Here is an 18,433-nt window from a genome sequence, read left to right as displayed (position 1 = left end):
AGCATGTTCTAAACGTTCTAGTAATTGGATTAAAAGCCCAGAGCCTTTAGCATCTTACACATGGAATCCCATCCCACTGTTAATTCTGTATGAACAAGAATGTCACAAATAGCACATGTGAGGTCAAACACCACAGGACACAGGAGAAAATCCTCAGTGGGATCCTTTTATTTTGTTCGCTATTTATAAAGTAAAATTTCAACCTGTAAAAGTTGTTTCTACCAGTTCGGTCAACGGCTTGGAACATTCCTAATTCCCGGGTGTGGTGGTCCCCAGGGCAGGTTCAGGGGACCAGATGGAGGGGTTCCAAAACTCCACAATACCAGCTTCTCCAGGATCCCACTGCTTCATTCTTACTGGCGATCAGCGAGGAAATGGATTGTATTTCTATTCACTTTTTCAAAGATCAGACCTACCTCATTTGCATGACAAGAACATTTTCTCAAGTATAATAGTGTTGATCATTTTCCTATAGCTCTGTGAATGCCTGACATTCATTTCTTCCCTACCTCTAAAATTCCTTTCTTTTTCACATTATCTTTCTTGATTGCTTCTTATTGTAAAAATAAAGAACACAAAGATGCGGGTTTGTTGTGCACATGAGCAGGTCCGCACAGAAAAATGCACAGAGGATTTATATACCATTTACAGTGACAGCTCAGAGTACAAAGTCAAGAAGGAAGAATCTGGAATATGAGACGTGCTCTGAAATAAGCCTGCATAGGAGGATACCACTGTAGCTTCGTCAGACTTTCCGCTCACTGACTATTCAACAGTGGCAAATGTAAAAAATGTGCAGTTAAAATACATAGCAGTCGCTCCACACGGTGCCCCCAGCCCACCCAACTTCTAAATATGAGGCTTTTTCACATTCTCTCCCCCTTTCATTTATGTTTACTGAAAAAAGCTAAAAAATCATGTTTTAGCAAGTGTCCCCATAGAGCATAGTGATTTACCAAGATTTTAATGTGTTTGGAGAGAAGTCTTACTGAAACAATAGCGATGACTATTTTCCAGTAAATATTGGGTGGAAAACAATTTAACCCCAATCCGAGGTTATAAACTTGCTTTTTGGGGAGGCCACAAGTGCTGTAAATGAGACAACTGCAGCAACCATCCAAAACAATAAAAGAAAGCCTATGACAGTCTGCTGTATGTACTATGGGGAGGATGCATCAAAGTTCATCATGATTTTTTGTGAGGTCTTCCCCATAATTGGTAGCTTGGCTTCCAACAAACATGTTCCAGTTCTCCAATATCTCCTCTTTAGTTAGCTTTTCATCCTGTAAGAGGGAGGAAAGACCTCTGTCACAGAAGTTCTGGGAACTCTGAGCAGTTGTTCAGCATGAAGCTCTCATAATTTCACGGATTTTCAACATTTAAAATTAGTACATGGCATAATTAAGAAGCTGCTAGGCACGTCCTTCACCCACGGTCACTGCCCACCAAAAACCAAACTGGAACAGCCTCCTGGCTTAAGAGCTATGGTAAAATATAGCAGGCAAGTCCTCAAGGAATTCAGAAGCTAGAATCCAGTTATGTCTACAAGCAGTGTTGGCATTCCCCAAAACACGCCCCAAAGAATTCCACTTCCCTTTTATGGCTTGACTCTAAAACTCTCCTGTCTCCCAAGAACTGGGGGCAGTGATCAAATTGGGAAGAAGCAGGACTTCTTTCTAAATCTTGTTTATTTATTTGGATATTTATTAATAGATACTGAAGTGCTGGACATCAGAGCCAGCAGTACGAGCTTGCTTGGATGTAATGGGATGGGCATGCTTGTGTCTGACGCATTACAAATGTCTGATAATATCTGCTGACTGTATGAATGAACAAACCTATCTTATGGCAACTCAGGGTATACCTCTTAAATCCAAGCCTGGGCCACAGCAAACAAAGTTACCGTTTCTGTAATCCTGGGAGATGGGAGTGAATTAAGTGTGTGGCCCTTAGCGGACTGTTCGGGAATGTCTGGGCCTAATGAGTTTACATGGGTTATCATGGTATTGGCTTAAGTTTACAAGTCTCATGTAGGGCAAGAGTGAGAGCAGTTGATCAGGACGTGGCTGCATGGGCCTGGGCCAATGCTATCACCAAAGAAGCAAACAGAACCAATCTTATGTAAACTGTGTCCCTTCAAGGAACGATTCTAGAAGATCGTGAAATACCTTATTTTTGTCTGACTCATACACCAGGTGCCTGGCCTCGGCCTGAGCGTGGTCATAGTCTTGAGGGAGGATCCAGTGGCGAATCTCATCTTTGTCCAACTTCCCATCCTTGTTCAGATCCCGGAACTCATTAAACTGCTCCCGTTCTGACAAAACCCAGTCTGGCTCAGGGCCGTTCTCCTCGTGGGAAAACATATCCGCTAGAAGGGAAGGTTGTCTTTGGTTATGAAGATAAGTGGGAAGGTAAGTCAGTAAGTCAAGGAAAGCCTGACCTCTTGAGTTTTGGGAAAGATGGTGACCAATCAAGAGCCCCAACCCAAATGTCTGGTGGGCGCTTTCTTGAGAACGACGCAGTGATTGATCCACTACGAAGGCTGCTTCGTGGAATAGAAAGAAGGGAGCTTATGAGCCAGAAGATGTATCCTGGCTCGACTTAGTTCAGTGACTGGGATTATGTTCCTTAATTCAGTAAGTCTTAAGTTGTCTTATCTATTATGTGGAGGTAATAATTTACAAAGCACAGAGTTATTATGAAGATTAAGTAGGATACTTTCTGTGAAAAAACTCTACAACCCAAACTGGCACTGTATAGGTGAAAAACCTTTTCCTGTAGGATGTGCTTAATGTTGGTCCTTATTATGTTATATATGTTTTTATATATAAAATATTATATTAGTATTATTTATTATATATAAAATACTTTTTAATTTTTTCATTTAACTTTCATAATAATCTTATGAAGTAGATACTGATGGTTTTCCCATTTTATAGATGAAAACACTGAGGCTTACCCTTAACCTTAACAAAGACCCACAGCCAGTATGAGCTTGAGACTACATAGGGGCAGGGCCACTCTGCTTCCACCCCGGTCTTAACCACTTATTCCTATTGTTGTTTGTATTATTTCCAAAGGGCTTTCTTTCCCATAGATCGTTTTATTTCATCCTTACAACAATTCCGTAAGATGAATCATTATCCTTCTTTTACAAAATGACAGAGAAAAAAGAAAAAAAGAAGGCAAAGTTTATGCGTTGTTTGCTAAGTGATTAGATCTCCTTGGAAAAGACAGATACCCACCCTGTGGGCAGTTTTCTCTTTAATGGAAACACAGCTTGGAAATGCCAGGGGGTGGAGAGAGCAGGTCATGAACGAAGGAAAAAGAGAGGCAAGACCCTTGGTTCAGCCACAAGGCAGACCCACACCTGACACCTGCAGACTGTTTTTGAGAGAAGGTTGTCTGTATTTATTAGCTAACTTGGGCTTCATCTACTCCCGCAAGCATGCAGGCTATGTATTCCCATTTTCCCGATGAGGAAACTGAGGCTTATCACGATCATGTGACTCTCACAGGGTCACACAGCTAGAAAGTGGAGAGGCCAGGACTCCTGAGTCCAGTGCTCCTCCCAGCGCCCCACATCACCACCGGTGTTCCACTCACTCCCACCAGAAAAGAAGGCTCCTCTGTGCCTGAAGTCACTTGCTGGACCAGTCCACACATCGGGCCTCTCGGACTGCAAGCTGCTCAGAGTTGCATTTTCAAGCACAAGGCCCCCCACCATGCACCGCCCCCCCAACCTAAAGGAGGGAATGAAGTTTCTTTAAGGCAAAGCCACTCCGAGCTTTGCCCCTGATTCTGCGCTGTTTCAATGCGGAGTTCAGGAGGGCCAGGAAGAGCACACACTTTTAATCAAAAGTGCTACATTGCTCGTTTCAATCCGTCAGCCTTTTCTGTCTAATTCCATCACCACCGTCAAGGTGAGGCGTCCGCGGCTCTGAACCGTCCGTCGCACGCACACCGGGCAAGAGGAAGGCTCTGCTGCTTGCCCTGACGCGGGGCCTGTCAGCATCTGTTACTCTGCAGAGGTAGGGCCGCCAAGATCACTTTAATTACTCTGGTGAGAGCTACCTGTCTGTTAACCACGGACCGGCGGACGACGGCGTGCGGGCCTTCGGATCAAATATCATTTCTCATGATTAGAAGAAACTTTGCTCCTCATTACCAAAGGCGCTTGTTCTTGGGCCTGGGGTGGCAAAGTCAGACACAGCCACAGACCACAGACCGATGGCGGCGCGGGCTCCAGTTTCACACTGACCGGGGATTAACTGATGATTAACTGCTCTACGGAGTACGCGTACAAAAATCCTACGCATCGTCCCACCCCTCAAAAGACTTGCCAGCTTATACTTTACTGACACTTGGGAGCAGAAGAGCTGCTGTGAGAAGGCACCTGCCACTTGGAGCCACGTGCCAGAGCCCCAAATTGCCTCCCCCAGTCCTTTATGCAGCTCCAAAGGGCTCTAACCAGCAAGGCGGCGTCTGACTCAGCTGCCGTTAAGTCCACGGGTGGGTGCCTGGTACCTGAAAACTTCCTGCCTAAGTGGAGCCCATCAGAACAAAATGCCAGGTTCGGTAGTCCCAGTGAAAGGCACCAAATGGGACAGCTCCGGTGGCTCAGCGGTTTGGCACCGCCTTTAGCCCAGGGCATGATCCTGGAGACCCGGGATCGAGTCCCACGTCAGGCTCCCTGCATGGAGCCTGCTTCTCCCTCTGCCTGTGCCTCTGCCTCTCTCTCTGTCTTTCATGAATGAATAAATAAAATCTTTAAGAAAAAGAGAAAGAAAAAAAAAAAAAAGAAAGGCACCAAATGGCCAACCGGGGGCAGCCGTGCACTCTGTAAAAGGAGTCAGCCCTCTAAGGAGGCTACCCTACCCCTCTGCAGATGCCTGGGCATCTCCACAGCTGGAATCATCACAGCTCCATCTGCTCCGTACTTCTGGGCCCCACAGTGTGACTTCAGGGGCTCTCGTCTGGCACAGTCTGCTCTGACCTCACTGGGAATCTGTGGGATCTCCATGTCCATTTTGCAAGGGTAAAACTAGACAGTGTGGTGGGGGGCACCTCGCAGAGCCATGGGGCCCGCTCGCACCCACCGTGTGAGGTCTCCAGAGTGCCTCCCTGATACTGTACCACTAGGGCTGGTGTGACAAGTCCCTTCCCAGTGGGAGGGCACAGGAGTGACAATATCAGACTTGCAGCTGTTGCTAACAGAGACCTCTGGGGAAAGTAGCTCGATGTGGGGGTGCAGGAATGTTGCCCAGTTGGGCCAGCAGAGCAAGACTCCAGGCCATACTCACCAATATACTCATCTTGATCCACGAACCCATCCCCATTCTTGTCGATGTCCTCCAGAGTTTCCTGGGAAGCAAAAGGGAACAGAGAAGGCAAGATGGCTACACGCCCCAAGTAAATCTGAGAAGTCTACCGGTTGTCCTTTGTCTGGCTTTATGGCTGAAAATCCCTGGCCACTTTTGGCTGGTCTCCTTACCTCCCTGGGCATTGGTTTCTTATCTGTAAAAAAACAGGCAGTGGCTTCTGTTCCTCTTCCCCCATCCCACCATTTTAAGAGCAGAACACTCTCTTCAAATGAAAATATAAGTAAAAGCCCAGAAGGGCTCTGATTTTTATCAGGAAGCCCTGCCAGGCCAACCATCTCCACCATCCAGCCAAACCATCCCCTGCGGTACCAGTGGACGAGATACTCACAAAAAATAGATGCCGGGGCTCAGTGGACGACGGACAATAAGTTGGTGTCACAAAAATATGAAACAGTGGGCAATTAAAAAGTAAAAGCATATCTGACTTTTGAACGTGTATGTTCTGCATTTAGTATATTTGACTTAATTGGGATTACGGCTAGGGTGAGTAAGTAAATGAATTTACGATCCACTGTCACAGCAACTCAGAGGCATCCTGGATGGAAGACAACAGCCAACCCCGGGAGCAGAGAGCCAATCCAGAGGCACAGGATGCACTTGTGGACAATTCAGTTCCTCTGGCAAATCACCTATCCTAAATGGATGGTGGGTGGTAAAAAGATCCCTAGAGCCACTGCCCAGTCCTCGGTGTCATGGTGATCACGAGAGTGAAGCATGAGGCAAGAGCGGGCCCCATCCACCAACTGGGCAACGGAAATAGTCCAGGGTTGATTATGAACAAACACTTAAGCCACTTGTTTCCCAGCATCGAAGCAGTTAGAACTGGCCTGGGACATCTGCCCGGGAAATAGATGATGGGAATTATTTTACTGTTCTGGAAAATGAAGACATTTGGGACCCAACCTGATGCCATGGAAAGCACTATGGAAACCATTCCTCAAAGCCTTGGGTCAAAATCAGACCCATGCCCCATGCGGCCTCCCAAGCCCTACTCCTATGAGGAACATCCTTCTCCCACTCTCAAGTTCCCCAATGGTTTAACAATCAACCAGTCCATTTCAGAGTCTTTTTCTTGTTCCCTCAGGGCTGAAAAATGGGACAGAGTCCAGCTAGTTGATCCCTAAATCCATCTGCTCTTGCCCGGCCCACATCTGAACAGTAGCTCCCTGCCTCGTCCTCTTTAGAAGGAGTCCATGGAAGGTGAAAGGGAGGGAGGATCCATTTCTTGGCCAGAACAATCATGGCAGACTGTTGCCCTCTTTTCTTTCCCTCTCTTGTCCTTGGTCTCCCAGCTGGTTGTCGCCAGGATGACCCGGAAGCCACAAGATGGTCGAGTACACGGTGTAAATAGCCCGGGTACCTGACAGGACTTGGAGAAGTGCCCAGAAGGCCCACCTGACTTGGGGGACCACCTGCACTGGTCTTGGGAGAAGCTTTGTTTTCCACGGCTGGGCTCAGGGCTGTTACAGTGGGCAGCCTGTCCCGACTAAGCCAGCGGGTAGGCGGGTATTTCCCACCTAGTCCACTTCAGGGTTCTTCTCTTAATTCCTGTCAAGCTGAAGAATGCTCTCTCTTTGGAAGAAGGGACAAGATTTTAGTACAGATTTGGCTCTGGCTCAGGCTCTATTTGTCTTACCAAAACCACAATTTCCTTCATGTGCTCAAACTCCTCAGGGTGCAGGAAGGCGGTGAACTCCTCCCGAGTGGCGGTCTGGTCACCATCCAGGTCTGCAGCCTTGAACCTTCTCTCGTCGCGGGGCAGCATCTTTTTAAAGGTGTGATGATCCAAAGAGTCTTGAAACTCAGCAGGGTTTCCTGCAGGATGTGCGCGGAAGTGTTTAAACTGGGCTGCTAAGGAGAGCGTCTCCTCCCAGATCACTCATCCTTCGTGCCCAAATGGTACACACAGGACAAAAGGTCCCGAGCCACTGAGTTCTTTGAAACATTTTCTTTCAGGATGGCTTTAGGGTCTGTTCCTTCACCTCCACCCCCGTCGCCGCCCCACAATCCAGGCCCTAACAGCTTATGGGGGCATTACAGCAAGTGGTTAAGAGTGTGGGCTTTGGGCCTACTGCCATGCTTTTTCTTTGCAGAACTCTGCTTTCGTCATATCATTCTTTGCTCTAGAACATGCACAGGCTCCCCAGTAACCATGACATTCTGTCTGCAGGTTTCTGTCTAGCTTCCACGATCTCCCTGAACCTAGCCGTGAGTGTGTGCTCCTCTGGCTCTCCTCAGACCTGTCTCCTAGCTCTCGTTACCCTGTACCCAGTGGGGCTGCACCCTGTGCTTTGTCCACATCCCTCTATCGTTCCCCATGAACAAGCATGTCTTATATCCAAACCCTGCCCACTGCTGAATGCACTGCTGCCCCTTTGTTCCTCCAGCTGGCCCACCTTCCCCTCCTGTCTCTATCTCTTCAAATATATATCCATTTTTCAAGGCCCAACTCCCAGACCACCCTCCGCCAGGAAGCCTTCCTTGACTGCTCCAGCCCACTTGGTCTTTGCTTTCTGAAACTGGGCAACATTTTGAAACTGTACCACAGACACGCTTCACCTCTGCTCTGTTCTCTTTGCCTCTGAGGTCGTCCGCTCAGATTGGACAGCAACCTCAGTCACTTCTGTGGGGTTTTTTTAATAGAGGGAGGTGGGGGAGGGGCAGAGGGAGAGAGAGGGAGAGAGAGGTAGAGAATCCTAAGTAGGCTCCACACTCAGTGCAGAGCCCATCGTGGGGCTCAATCTCAAGACCCCGAGCCCAAATTGAGAATCCGATGCTTAGCCAACTGAACCACCTAGGCTAAGTCACTTTTTATTGGACCCCAGACCCCTCCCACTGCTCACCACCTACAGACTCAGACTAAGCAGCTCTGTACATTCTTAGCAAGCAGAGGAGGATGTTACACAAGTGGGCGGTAGATGTGTCAAGAGAGAAGAGAGGCTCCCTCAAGGAGCTTGTTGTGCGGGCCACAGCTGTGCAGCACCTCTTACCTAGGTAGTAACCATACGTGGCTTGCTTGTATTCCTCCCAGGAAATTTTATCATCTTTGTCCCGATCATAATCCTTCCAGACTTTAGCGACATTATCGTAGATGTATCTTTTCTGCACTCGTTTGATCCAGGTTTTCAGCTCCTCAGTGGTTACAAAGCTGTCCCCATCACTGTCGATTCGATCAACGATCTTCCTGTAGTTTAGAAAAAAAAAAAAAAAAAACAAAAAAACCCACAAGGCTATTATCAAGGTTTGTGTGATCCTGATCCAGAAAAAGATCAAACACCGCAGAATCTAAAATGCATAAACAACTGAAATAAAATCAATGATCCGATGGTGCTGCAAAGGATCTTGAAGTTTCTCTTTTCTGAAGACAATGTGCCTCCCCCTGACCCCGTGCCAATGGCAGACACTGCCAGAGAGGGCCATGCCCTCTGTCCTGATAAACCCAGAGGTGCCTCAGAAGCCTTCTCAACACAATGCTTTGCAGGAGGACACCACCAACTGATCAGAGTTGATGTGTAAGATGAAACCTAGCAGTCTCCTCCGGGTGCAGTCCGACACCCTTGTTTTAGAGTGATGGCACAGAGGCGGAGGGAAATGGGATGACTTTTCTGAGATCACACAGCTAGCATGTGCTATGATCAGGGTAAGAAATTACATCTCTGGGCTTTAGGGCCAATGCAAAAAAAAAAAAAAGAAGAAGAAGAGGAAGAAGAAATAAAGGAAAATTCTATGTAAGCCAAAAGATAAGTGAATGCATCTCTTCTTTTTTTAAATCTCACCACTTTGGACTCAAAGACTTGAAACTTAAAGCAGAAAGAGACCAGATCTTATTGACCAAAGCCTAAGATGTCAGCGATGAAGGAGCCTTCACACCACAGAAATTATTCAAGAAACTGGATCAGCTGAGCAGCTGCAGGAGCCGACGCCCCTGACCTCAGGGTGAAGATGCCCAGGTCCAAGAGTGGTGTCTCCTGTTCCACAGCTGGCCCAGGGTCCAGCGACTGCCCATTGGACTCGCCTGGGGCACCCTAAACCCTAATGCAGAGCAAACTTCAGGTTGAGAACTCACCAGTGTCCATCTCTAGGTCTAAGGGTCCCAAGCTAGGGATGCTCTCCCTGTGGATCAAGGATACCCAGAAGCTATTTCTTAGGTTTAAAAAAGTATTCCTTTCCCCTATAATCCCTTTCACTATTTCTTATATTCCCTGTAGGAGAGAAAATGAGTGGGAAAAATCAGAGAGGGTGACAAAGCATGAGAGACTCCTAACTCTGGGAAACGAACAGGGGGTAGTGGAAGGGGAGGTGGGCGGGGGGGATGGGGTGACTGGGTGACGGGCACTGAGGGGGGGGCATTGATGGGATGAGCACTGGGTGTTATACTACATATTGGCAAATCGAACTCCAATAAAAAATATACTAAAGAAAGAAAGAAGTAAGTATTCCTTTAGTGGTCCATTTACCTGCGATGGGGCCACCCAGGTTAATTAGGGATCTGTTTCTTTGCTTTGGGCTGGAAACCTGTCAATTCAGTGGTAAAACTTTCTTACTGTCAACAGAAGTCCTAATTGACAGTTACTCTTTGATGAACTACAAATGAGGAGAAAAACCGCAAGAGACTCTTAACTCTAGGAAATAAATTGAGGGTTGCTGGACGGGAGGGGGGTGAGGAGATGGGGTAACTGGGTGATGGCATTAAGGAGGGCACGTGATGTGATGAGCACTGGGAGTTATTTGGAACTGACAAGTTAGACAACACCACATCTGAAACCAATGAATATGTTGTCTAATTGAATTTAATTGAATTTAAATTAAAAAAAAAAAAACCAGAGATGGGGGATGAATGCATGAGGACATGTGAAGTCCCCATCGCCCTCCTGAATCTGGGTAGCCCGAGCTCCTCTTTCTCAGCAAAGCCTGAGCACTCCTAACAGCTTTAATGCGTCCCCTCACTTGCCATTTTAACAGGTCTCAAGACTAACAAGCTGAGCCTCGAGGCTCCCCTCCAGGGAAGCACAGCCTCTCGGGGTCTCAATTTCCCTGACTCTAAATTGGAACACCTGCTTTACATGGGATGTTGCGGCGAATAAAGGAGAGAATGTGTGCCTGGCCTTACGAAGGACAGGACCCTAGATCACAGACAGACCGAGAGCTCAGCAAACACCCAGCGAGTAACAGAGTGTGCAGAGCCTCCAGGCAGAGCCCCGGGCAAACCTGGACATCTGTGGCCAGCCTCCTGCAAGGCGGCCCAGCTCTGCTCCAGACAATGACGGACACATGGGAATAAAAGTCGCCGGGTGTCCAGAGAAACCAGAAATGAGGGTGTGTATGTGAAAGCCCTCAGGGTGTAGTTTCTGTTTTCTCTTAGACCTTGCAGCATGTCTGTGAATGCGTGCGGCCTGCGGGCCTCCACCTTGCGGGGCCCCTGGCCTACGTGTCTCCAGGGGCCTCAGAACGGTCACGTTCTCAGAACCCAGGGTCAGGTGGTGATGGCCTGGATCCAGCCACACTCCTCCCTCAGCAGCCCAAGCTGGGAGGGGGTGTCTGGTGCATGGGGAGCTGTGGACAGAGGCGGCTTTTCATGCTCCATCCCGTCCCCAATGGCACCCATCGTTTCCAAGCCTCCACCTATGGCCTGGCTTCACCTTACAGGTGTGTGGTGCGTCCGCTACCCACTACCCAACCCGTGATTCAGGCCAGAGATCAGATGACCCCCTGGGTTCCTCCCTTGTCTTCCCCACCCCCATATCGAGTCAAGAGCCAAGTACCCACGTTCTACCTACCACATGTGTCTAGATTCACCCTCTCCGGCCCTCCTTGCCACTCCCCTGCCCCTGATCGCCCCATCCATGCCTCAGTTATGTTCTCTGTTCTGCCGTCTGACATTCCTGACAAGTTTGGGGGATGATGACATTTGATCGTGTACGGGATAACATCTAATCTCCACCTCAGAGGTCCTTTCTGCTCTGCCCTTAGCTTCCCTCCACTCCCACCTCCTACTTCTGTGCTGTCCCTTTACTGTCCCAACACTCCCCATCCCCCAGAACAGGTTTCAGTACCTTTATGAGCAGATTGTTTTCTCTGCAGGAATGCCTGCCCTTGCCTGTACACCTGGCAACCTCTGAGCCATCCCACAAGCTCTCATCAGGTGACAACCCTGAGCCCTGAAGCCGCTCTCTCCAACCTGAAGCTCTGGGGCTTCCTCCTCCCGAGCCTGTGCACTGGGGTTTGTATATGCGGCCATCCCAGCATTCGTGCAGTGTCTGCTTGGGCGATTCTAAGTACTTTGAGGCCTAGAGCATACGGCTTGTGTCTGCCAGCCGGCCAACCTGGTGCCTGACACACAACAGCCATTCAGAGGTCTGCTGCATGACTGAATGAATGAAGCTGAGGTGTTCATGCAAGCATCAGATGGAGACCAACCACCAGCCCCATTTCTCACCACTAGGCTCGCCTATCAGGATAAACGCATCAAAGCCGGAAGCTGTTAGGACCGCAAACTGCAGAGTTCCTTACTCCAAATCCCCAGACCTCTCGGCCTCCTCCCTGATGACAACGTGGCACATGGCTGCCTCTCAGGGTCCCAGAATAAATCAGTTACCAAGTGCTTCAAAGCAATACAATAGGCCGAACTCCTCAATGGCCCCCATTGTTAAATCCTGAACCAGCGGAGAAAAGTACTTTTCTGCAAAATAAAGGGTGATTGTTTGGAGATGACTTTGAAGTTGAAAGATCTTTTTATCAGCAGGCAGATGGTGCACCTACACAATAGGTATAATTTAGCCTCCTATTTTAACCAACCACGTTGGCCTTTGGTAGCCCTCCTCAGCACAGGGATGGCTGTGTTCTTTTTCATGCAGCAGGACAAGAAGATCCTCCACCCCCAGGAAGCAGGTTCCGGGAGGAAGGCCTGGTGCCCATTAGGCAAGGCTACTGGGATCCCCCCCCTTCTCCCCCTCCTTCCCCAGCCCAGCGCAGCCCAGCGCAGCCCAGCGCAGCCTCCACCTGGGATCAAGTTTTGGCTGCTGGTTCCTCTGTGGAAGGGTCCCAGATATCTCTGCCCAAGCCCAAGTGAATCCCCAGGGGACCTGGAGAGGGTGCAGAGATGTACCGAAGTTTTGTGTTCCAGGCTTGGCTCCCGATTCAGCTGGCTTCACCAGCGAAGCTCTGCAATCTGCCACCACACCCTCCAGCTTGTTGCCCTCCCTGCCAAAGCACCGGGTGCCTCCGCTCACATGTGCTGGAAGCACAAACTCGGGGACCAGTTTCCATTCCCGCTTCTCACTCCCTGTCCCCTAATCCCCCTCTGTCTCCTCAACAAGCTTTTTATATCCCTCCTCCTGCCCTCCCTACTATCAGGCCGAAGGCCAGGGCACCTCTGGCCCCCCTCCCCACCCCCCACCCCCACCCCCACCCCACCCAGGAACTCCCACCGGGCATCAGCCTCTCCTGCATCCGCAACCCCCCCCCCCCACCACCAGTCTTTTACCCATTTACGTTCATCCTGGGGACCTTCTTGGCAGGGTCACAAGCCCTCCACTCGGGGAATGTGGAAACTGGGAGGGTGGGCGAGAATCCTGTCACTGTCCCCAAAGGCCACGTGCGGCAAGTCTTCGGCTGCACACCGCTGCCCCCGAGGGGCCTGGGGGTCCCCTCGCCGCCCTGGCTCCCGCGGCCGCGGCCACGTCCCCGCCGTCCCCGCCGCGGCCCCCGCCCTCCGGCCGCGCGCCCGATTTCGCTTTCGCTTTGCGGCGCGCGCCCCGCCGTCCCCGCGGGCACCTGCGCCGCCCGGCTCACCCCAGCCTCTCCTTGCTCTCCTCCGAGGTGAGCTGGTCGAAGGTCTTGGAGTCCTCCTTGCCCAGGAAGGCCTCGTGGTCGTACTGGAAGCTCTGGTTGTCCTCGGGCGGCCGCTCGCCCAGCTCCGAGTCGGGCCGCACCACGCGCTCCTTGCGCACCGTGGGCTTGGCCCGCAGCGTCCGCGGCGCCAGCGCCAGCGCCAGCAGCAGCCCCAGGGCGAGCCCCAGGGCGCGGTCGCGGCCGCCGCGCGCCATCGGCGGGGCGGGAGGGCGGCCGGCGGGGGGCGCCGAGCGGGCGGCGGGGACGGCGGCTCGGCAGCGGGGCTCGGGCGCGGCGGCGGCGGCGGCGGCGGCGGGGACGGGGCCGGGGCCGGGGCGGGGCGGGGCGGGAGCGGACGGGGGGCGCGCCCCGGGCCGCGGGCAGGGAGGCTCGGGCGGCCGGGCTCGCGCGCCCATTGGCCGCCGGGCTGCGGGGGGCGGGGGGGGGGGCCCGAGCCACGTCGGCGGCCCGGGGGGTGGGCGCGGGGCTCGGGTTTCGCCTCGGCCCCTCCCCGCGGTCTGGTCGCGAGGGGCGGGCCCCGGCGCGCGGGGCTGGGGGCCGGAGGGCTCCTGGGAGACGCGCAAGTTCTTTGTCAAGCAACAGATGTTCTGGATCAAATGCGCCCTCTCTTCCTCCAGTGCCGCAGAACTGAGGGAGGGAGCGAGGCGCTGGCCCTCCCCAACTTCCAACGGGGCGCCCGAATCCCGGCCCGCGACCCCGCCCCAAGATGCGCCCCTAACTGGACACACACCCCCCTCCCCCCGCACATTTGGAGTCTGGTCCCAAACACGAGAGTCTGGAAAGAAACCAGGGTGGCCGAGGTCCCCTGGAACCACGGAGGGTCGCAAACTCAAAGGTCCGGGAGGGCCCAGCGAGCAGCTCCCGTGCGCCGAGGCCGCGGCCCGCGAGCCTGAGCAGCCCTGGGCGTTCCCAGGGCCCGGAGTGCGGGCCCGGGCTGCTGGATGGTCCCATTTCCCAAAGGAAATCGGGATTGCAGCTGGCTGATGCTTTCCCTTCTAGACGATGGGAGCACTTTTTTTGCAGAGCACTACATGCTTTAAACAAATCCTGTCTGTACATTGAAGGCAAGAGTGGTGCTGCCGACACAGAGAAGCTCTGTAGAACTTTCTGCAGTCTTGGAAACCGTCCGTGTCTGGGCTGGCCGGCAGTGGTTATCGAGCGCCTGATAGGTTGCTAATGTAACTAAGGCTTTGAGGATTTAATTTTAAGTTTACACTTAAATAGCTGCACGTGGCTCTGGCTATGGTATTGGACGGTACAGGTCTAAGAGCAAAGATTCCGTGTCACAGCCTTTTGGGACTCATTTGAAAACCACGGGTCTCCCTCCAGAAAAATGCACATACGGCCACTGGCACGAGTGTTTGATGAAAGTGTCAGGAGATTCACGAATCTTCTAAAGCCCCGCTGATGAGCCTAGGTTAAGCATCCCTGGAGCACTAAAGCTGAGGTTGACGAGAGGAGCCCACTGCCACAGCCCGGGACAGCGGTACTCCCAGAGCATTTCCTTTATCTTTTCCTGTCCCCCTATCCTGATGGTCTAGAAGAGGTCACTGGGTTGTGTAATAAGGATACCAGGACATATCAACATAGATTCAAGTACCTTTTCTTATGAAGAGTTATCTGAATCAAGTAATGAATAATTATTGTGTGCCCTTCATGGCCTAAGCACTGGACTGGATGATGAGGTTACAACGGGGAACAAGACAGTCATCGTGTCCGCGGAGCTAGAGCGTTTGTACAGATCCTTCATTCATTCAATAAACTAAGCACCTGCTAAATGTCAGAGTACCGTGAGGAGTCCTGGTTAACTGAGTGGCAAGTCCGTGTGACAAGAGCTGAGGGAAAAAGGTGTTCAGTATTATGGGGGTACATCAGAGGGACAGGACCCACATTTGGGGATCCATTGGGGGAAGGCGTCCCAAAGAAAGGGACATCTGCACTGAGGTTGAAGATGATAGGCTAAGCCAGACCGCAGGGCTGTGGGTATATGAGGGAAAATAAGGTCCTGTGTGAGTTGGCGTGAGCAGTGGAGTTTGAGGTCATGCCCTTGTGACCCTGTATATCCCCACCTGCCCACGGTGAGATGTGGGGATGTCAACCTCAGTGTCACAACCTTCTTAGGGCAGGCAGTGCGGTGCTTAAGAAGAGATATGTCACCCACCGTCAGTATAGAGGCTTAAATTTCCAGCAATAAAGCAACAGTTACTTCGGGTGCAGGCGAGCTCCCTATTAAAATGTGAGGGCACTGAGGTGGGTGGCTTTGTACCTTCGGTGCTCATCACACAGGCAGGATGTGAACTGAGTAGGGGGGGAGAAGGAGGAGTGGGAGGAGGCCCAGAGATCAAGGCTTAAAAGGAGGAGAAGGATTGGGAAGGGAATAGGAAAGTGGGTGGAGATTGGAGACAGTCTTTGCTTTGCTTATTCACAACTTTGCCACAGGCAGGCCTGGGCCCTTGGGACTGATCCAGACTCTCGGGATTGAGGGCGGCACATCCTCTGCCCTGTTCTAGTTGGCTTTCTGCCAGACACTAGTGGTTTCCAATATTTAGATTGTTCCAGAGGTAGTCTTGGCTCCTGTGGGAATTACCAGAGAATTCTAGTACTGCTGTGAATCCAAAGAAGTTTATGTCATTTCCCCTGGGATGGCATCGCTTTTTTTGTTTCTTTTGTGGAACCTCAAATGTCAAAATGACTATTCTTCCCATCGCCACCCTCTACTTTTTAAAATACCTTATTTATTTGGAATTTAGGTTTCCTTTACCATTTCAAAAATGTAATTTATTTAAAGTAGAAAAAACAAAACAGTTCACCTACTGTAAACTGTTGAGACCCACATCGAGCATCCGAACTCTTAAGACATACAGTTGAGAGACAACCTTGCAAAAACATTTAACTTTGAAAACCAATGGGGCTCATATCCCAAGACCCACAAGATTGTAGTGAGCCAAGAAGCCAAGAAATAGGGAAGTTTGGGCCTCAGGCTCATCGGCTTCAGGCTCGGGGATGGCCAATTGCACCCAGGGTTAAAGTGAAGGAGGTTCCCCACTTCCTATGAAAGCGTTTGCCAGAGCACCAGCATCTCCTGGAAGGGAGCTTTGACACACATATGGTGTCCTGATTTTTGCTGCTGTGGCCTGATGAGTTCTCTTGATCACTTGGCTCCAGAGACCAAGGAGTTTGCAATCCTTGTCCTGTAGGACTCTAATAATTACCCAGAAAGGAGCTTACTTTCTGTCACCCAGAAAGGAGCTCATAGTTGCATCTGGTATGCCAATTTTTGTGGCTGCTGCCAGAGAGCACCTCTATATCACCCAGCTCTGATGGCCAGTAAGACTTATTTACTGGGTCCACAGCACTATAATCAAAGGATGCAGAATTCTTAAACAGCTGCCACCCCCAGGGCACAGCAAGAGGCAGCTTAGAGCTGTGAAAGAGGCCTATTAGCTAAGCATCATCAGGCTTAGACTTAGAAGCAGACTTCTAATTACACATCCATCTAGGGGGGCTGTGATCCTTTCCAGAGATAATCAGAGGGCAGGCTCTACCTTTAGCCTCACCCTCTGCTGCAGTCCAGAGCACCAGTGTCTCCTAGAGGGTACCCATGTCTGGTGCCCACTCTGATGGCTCCTCCCAGGGGACACTTTTACATTGCTTGGCTCTGGTGGCCAGTGGGGCTTGTGCTTGTGATCCCACAGGACTATATATATTTGCATATCTTTAAAAACTGATGCCTGAGAGTCTGACTTCTAGTAAGTCCGACTTACTAGTTGCTGAGATCCTCCTCTTTGGGACATTATCAAGTCTTGGTACATCCTGAACTACTGGGAGCTATTAAACCTATAATAGACTGCTTGGGCAAGCACAAAGGTTTGAGAGACAACAAAGACCTGGGGCAAGGTTGGGTGACAAGTTTCATCTCCCACACAAGCCCCCTCCTTCATGACTGGGAGAGGGGACTGTTTCATCTACTACATAGAAACCACCACAGAGAGTCAAACTAAACAGAAAAAAAAAACAAAAAAACAAAACAGAAGAATATGTTCCAAATGAAAAAAAAAAAACAAAACAGAAGATAAAACCTCAGATAAAATGAAGAGAAGTGACTTATACTTATCTCTGATAAAGAATTAAAAGTAATGGTCATAAAGATGTTCACCAAATGGGGAAAACGGGATGATCACAGTGTAAAGTGCAACAAAGAGGTGGAAAATATAAGAAAATACCAAACAGAAGTCACATAGCTGAAGAATACAATAACTGAACTCAAAGATACACTACAGGCCTTCAACAGCCTAAGCAGAAGAAAGGATTAGTCAACTCAAAGAGCAGTGGAACTCACCCAAACAGAGCAGTAAAAATACAAATAAAAGAGTGAAAAAGAGTAGAGATCATTTAGTGACTCAAATACATTAACATTCTCATCATAAGTTTCTCCGAAGGAAAAAAGAGAGAAAAGGGGGCAGGAGTCTTATCTGAAGAAATACTGGTTGAAACTTCCCTAATTTGAGGAAGGAAATAGACATCTAGATCCAGGAAGCCTAGAGAATTCCAAATAAGAGGACCCAAAGAGACCCACACCAAAACACATTACAATAAAAATGTCAGAAGATTAAAAGCAGCAAGAAAGAAAAAATGTGTTACAAGAAAATCTTCATAAAATTATCAGCAGATTTTCCAGCGAAAACTTTGCAGGCCAGAAGAGAGTGGTATGATACATTCAAAGTGCTGAAAGGAGAAACACCTCCAAACAAGAATACATTACCTAGCAAGGTTATCATTCAGAACTGAAGGAGAAATAAAATGTTTTCCAGAAAAGCAAAAGCTAAAGGGGTTCACCAATAAACTGGCCTTACAAGAAACATTAAAGGGCTGTCTTTAAGCTAAAAAGAAAGGATGCTAATTAAGTGATAAAAACACACATGAAATCACAAGCCAGCTAGTTTACCAGAGAGAACCGGGAAAAGAGACAGCGAAGAAGAGCCCTCCTGGGGTCAGAGCACACCTCAAACACCAATCTCAAAAAATTACCCCTGGAAAGGATTATGAGTTTAATGGGATCTGACTGGGGAGCTGTCTTTGCCCCAGGACATTGGCTAAAACTATAGAGCAATTAGCTGGCAATTAGTGGTGCCTAAAGTTGGTTGTGGTCTAGGAAATAGTCAAAAAGAGCCCTGCTTAAACCACTGTGGTTCCATGCA

At 49.9% G+C, this 18,433-nt stretch overlaps 1 protein-coding gene across 1 annotated transcript; it reads right to left on the bottom strand.

Annotated features, from left to right (window-relative positions):
• Positions 1 to 150: 150 nt before the first annotated feature.
• RCN1 (reticulocalbin 1) lies at positions 151 to 13,444 on the bottom strand. The gene is made up of 6 exons (XM_077863464.1): positions 13,176 to 13,444; positions 8,375 to 8,568; positions 7,021 to 7,199; positions 5,304 to 5,364; positions 2,169 to 2,368; positions 151 to 1,283 (listed from the first exon to the last, which is right to left on the bottom strand). The coding sequence occupies exons 1-6, from the start codon at positions 13,427 to 13,429 to the stop codon at positions 1,176 to 1,178; spliced, it is 996 nt and encodes a 331-aa protein (XP_077719590.1). The 5' UTR covers positions 13,430 to 13,444; the 3' UTR covers positions 151 to 1,175.
• Between the last annotated feature and the right edge of the window lie 4,989 nt (positions 13,445 to 18,433).

This window comes from Canis aureus, chromosome 21 (assembly GCF_053574225.1).
Source record: "Canis aureus isolate CA01 chromosome 21, VMU_Caureus_v.1.0, whole genome shotgun sequence".
NCBI classification, from domain to species: domain Eukaryota; kingdom Metazoa; phylum Chordata; class Mammalia; order Carnivora; family Canidae; genus Canis; species Canis aureus.
The sequence above is the reverse complement of the archived record's forward strand: the minus strand, read 5'-3'. Positions and strand labels throughout refer to the sequence as shown.

Coding starts and splice junctions, on each gene's coding strand:
- RCN1 (XM_077863464.1), bottom strand. CDS start 13,429: ATGGCGCGCGGCGGCCGCGACCGCGCCCTGGGGCTCGCCCTGGGGCTG. Junction 2,369..5,303: donor GGATCAAGATGAGTATATTG/GTGAGTATGGCC, acceptor CTTCCCTTCTAG/CGGATATGTTTTCCCACGAG. Junction 1,284..2,168: donor ATGAGTCAGACAAAAATAAG/GTATTTCACGAT, acceptor TCCCTCTTACAG/GATGAAAAGCTAACTAAAGA.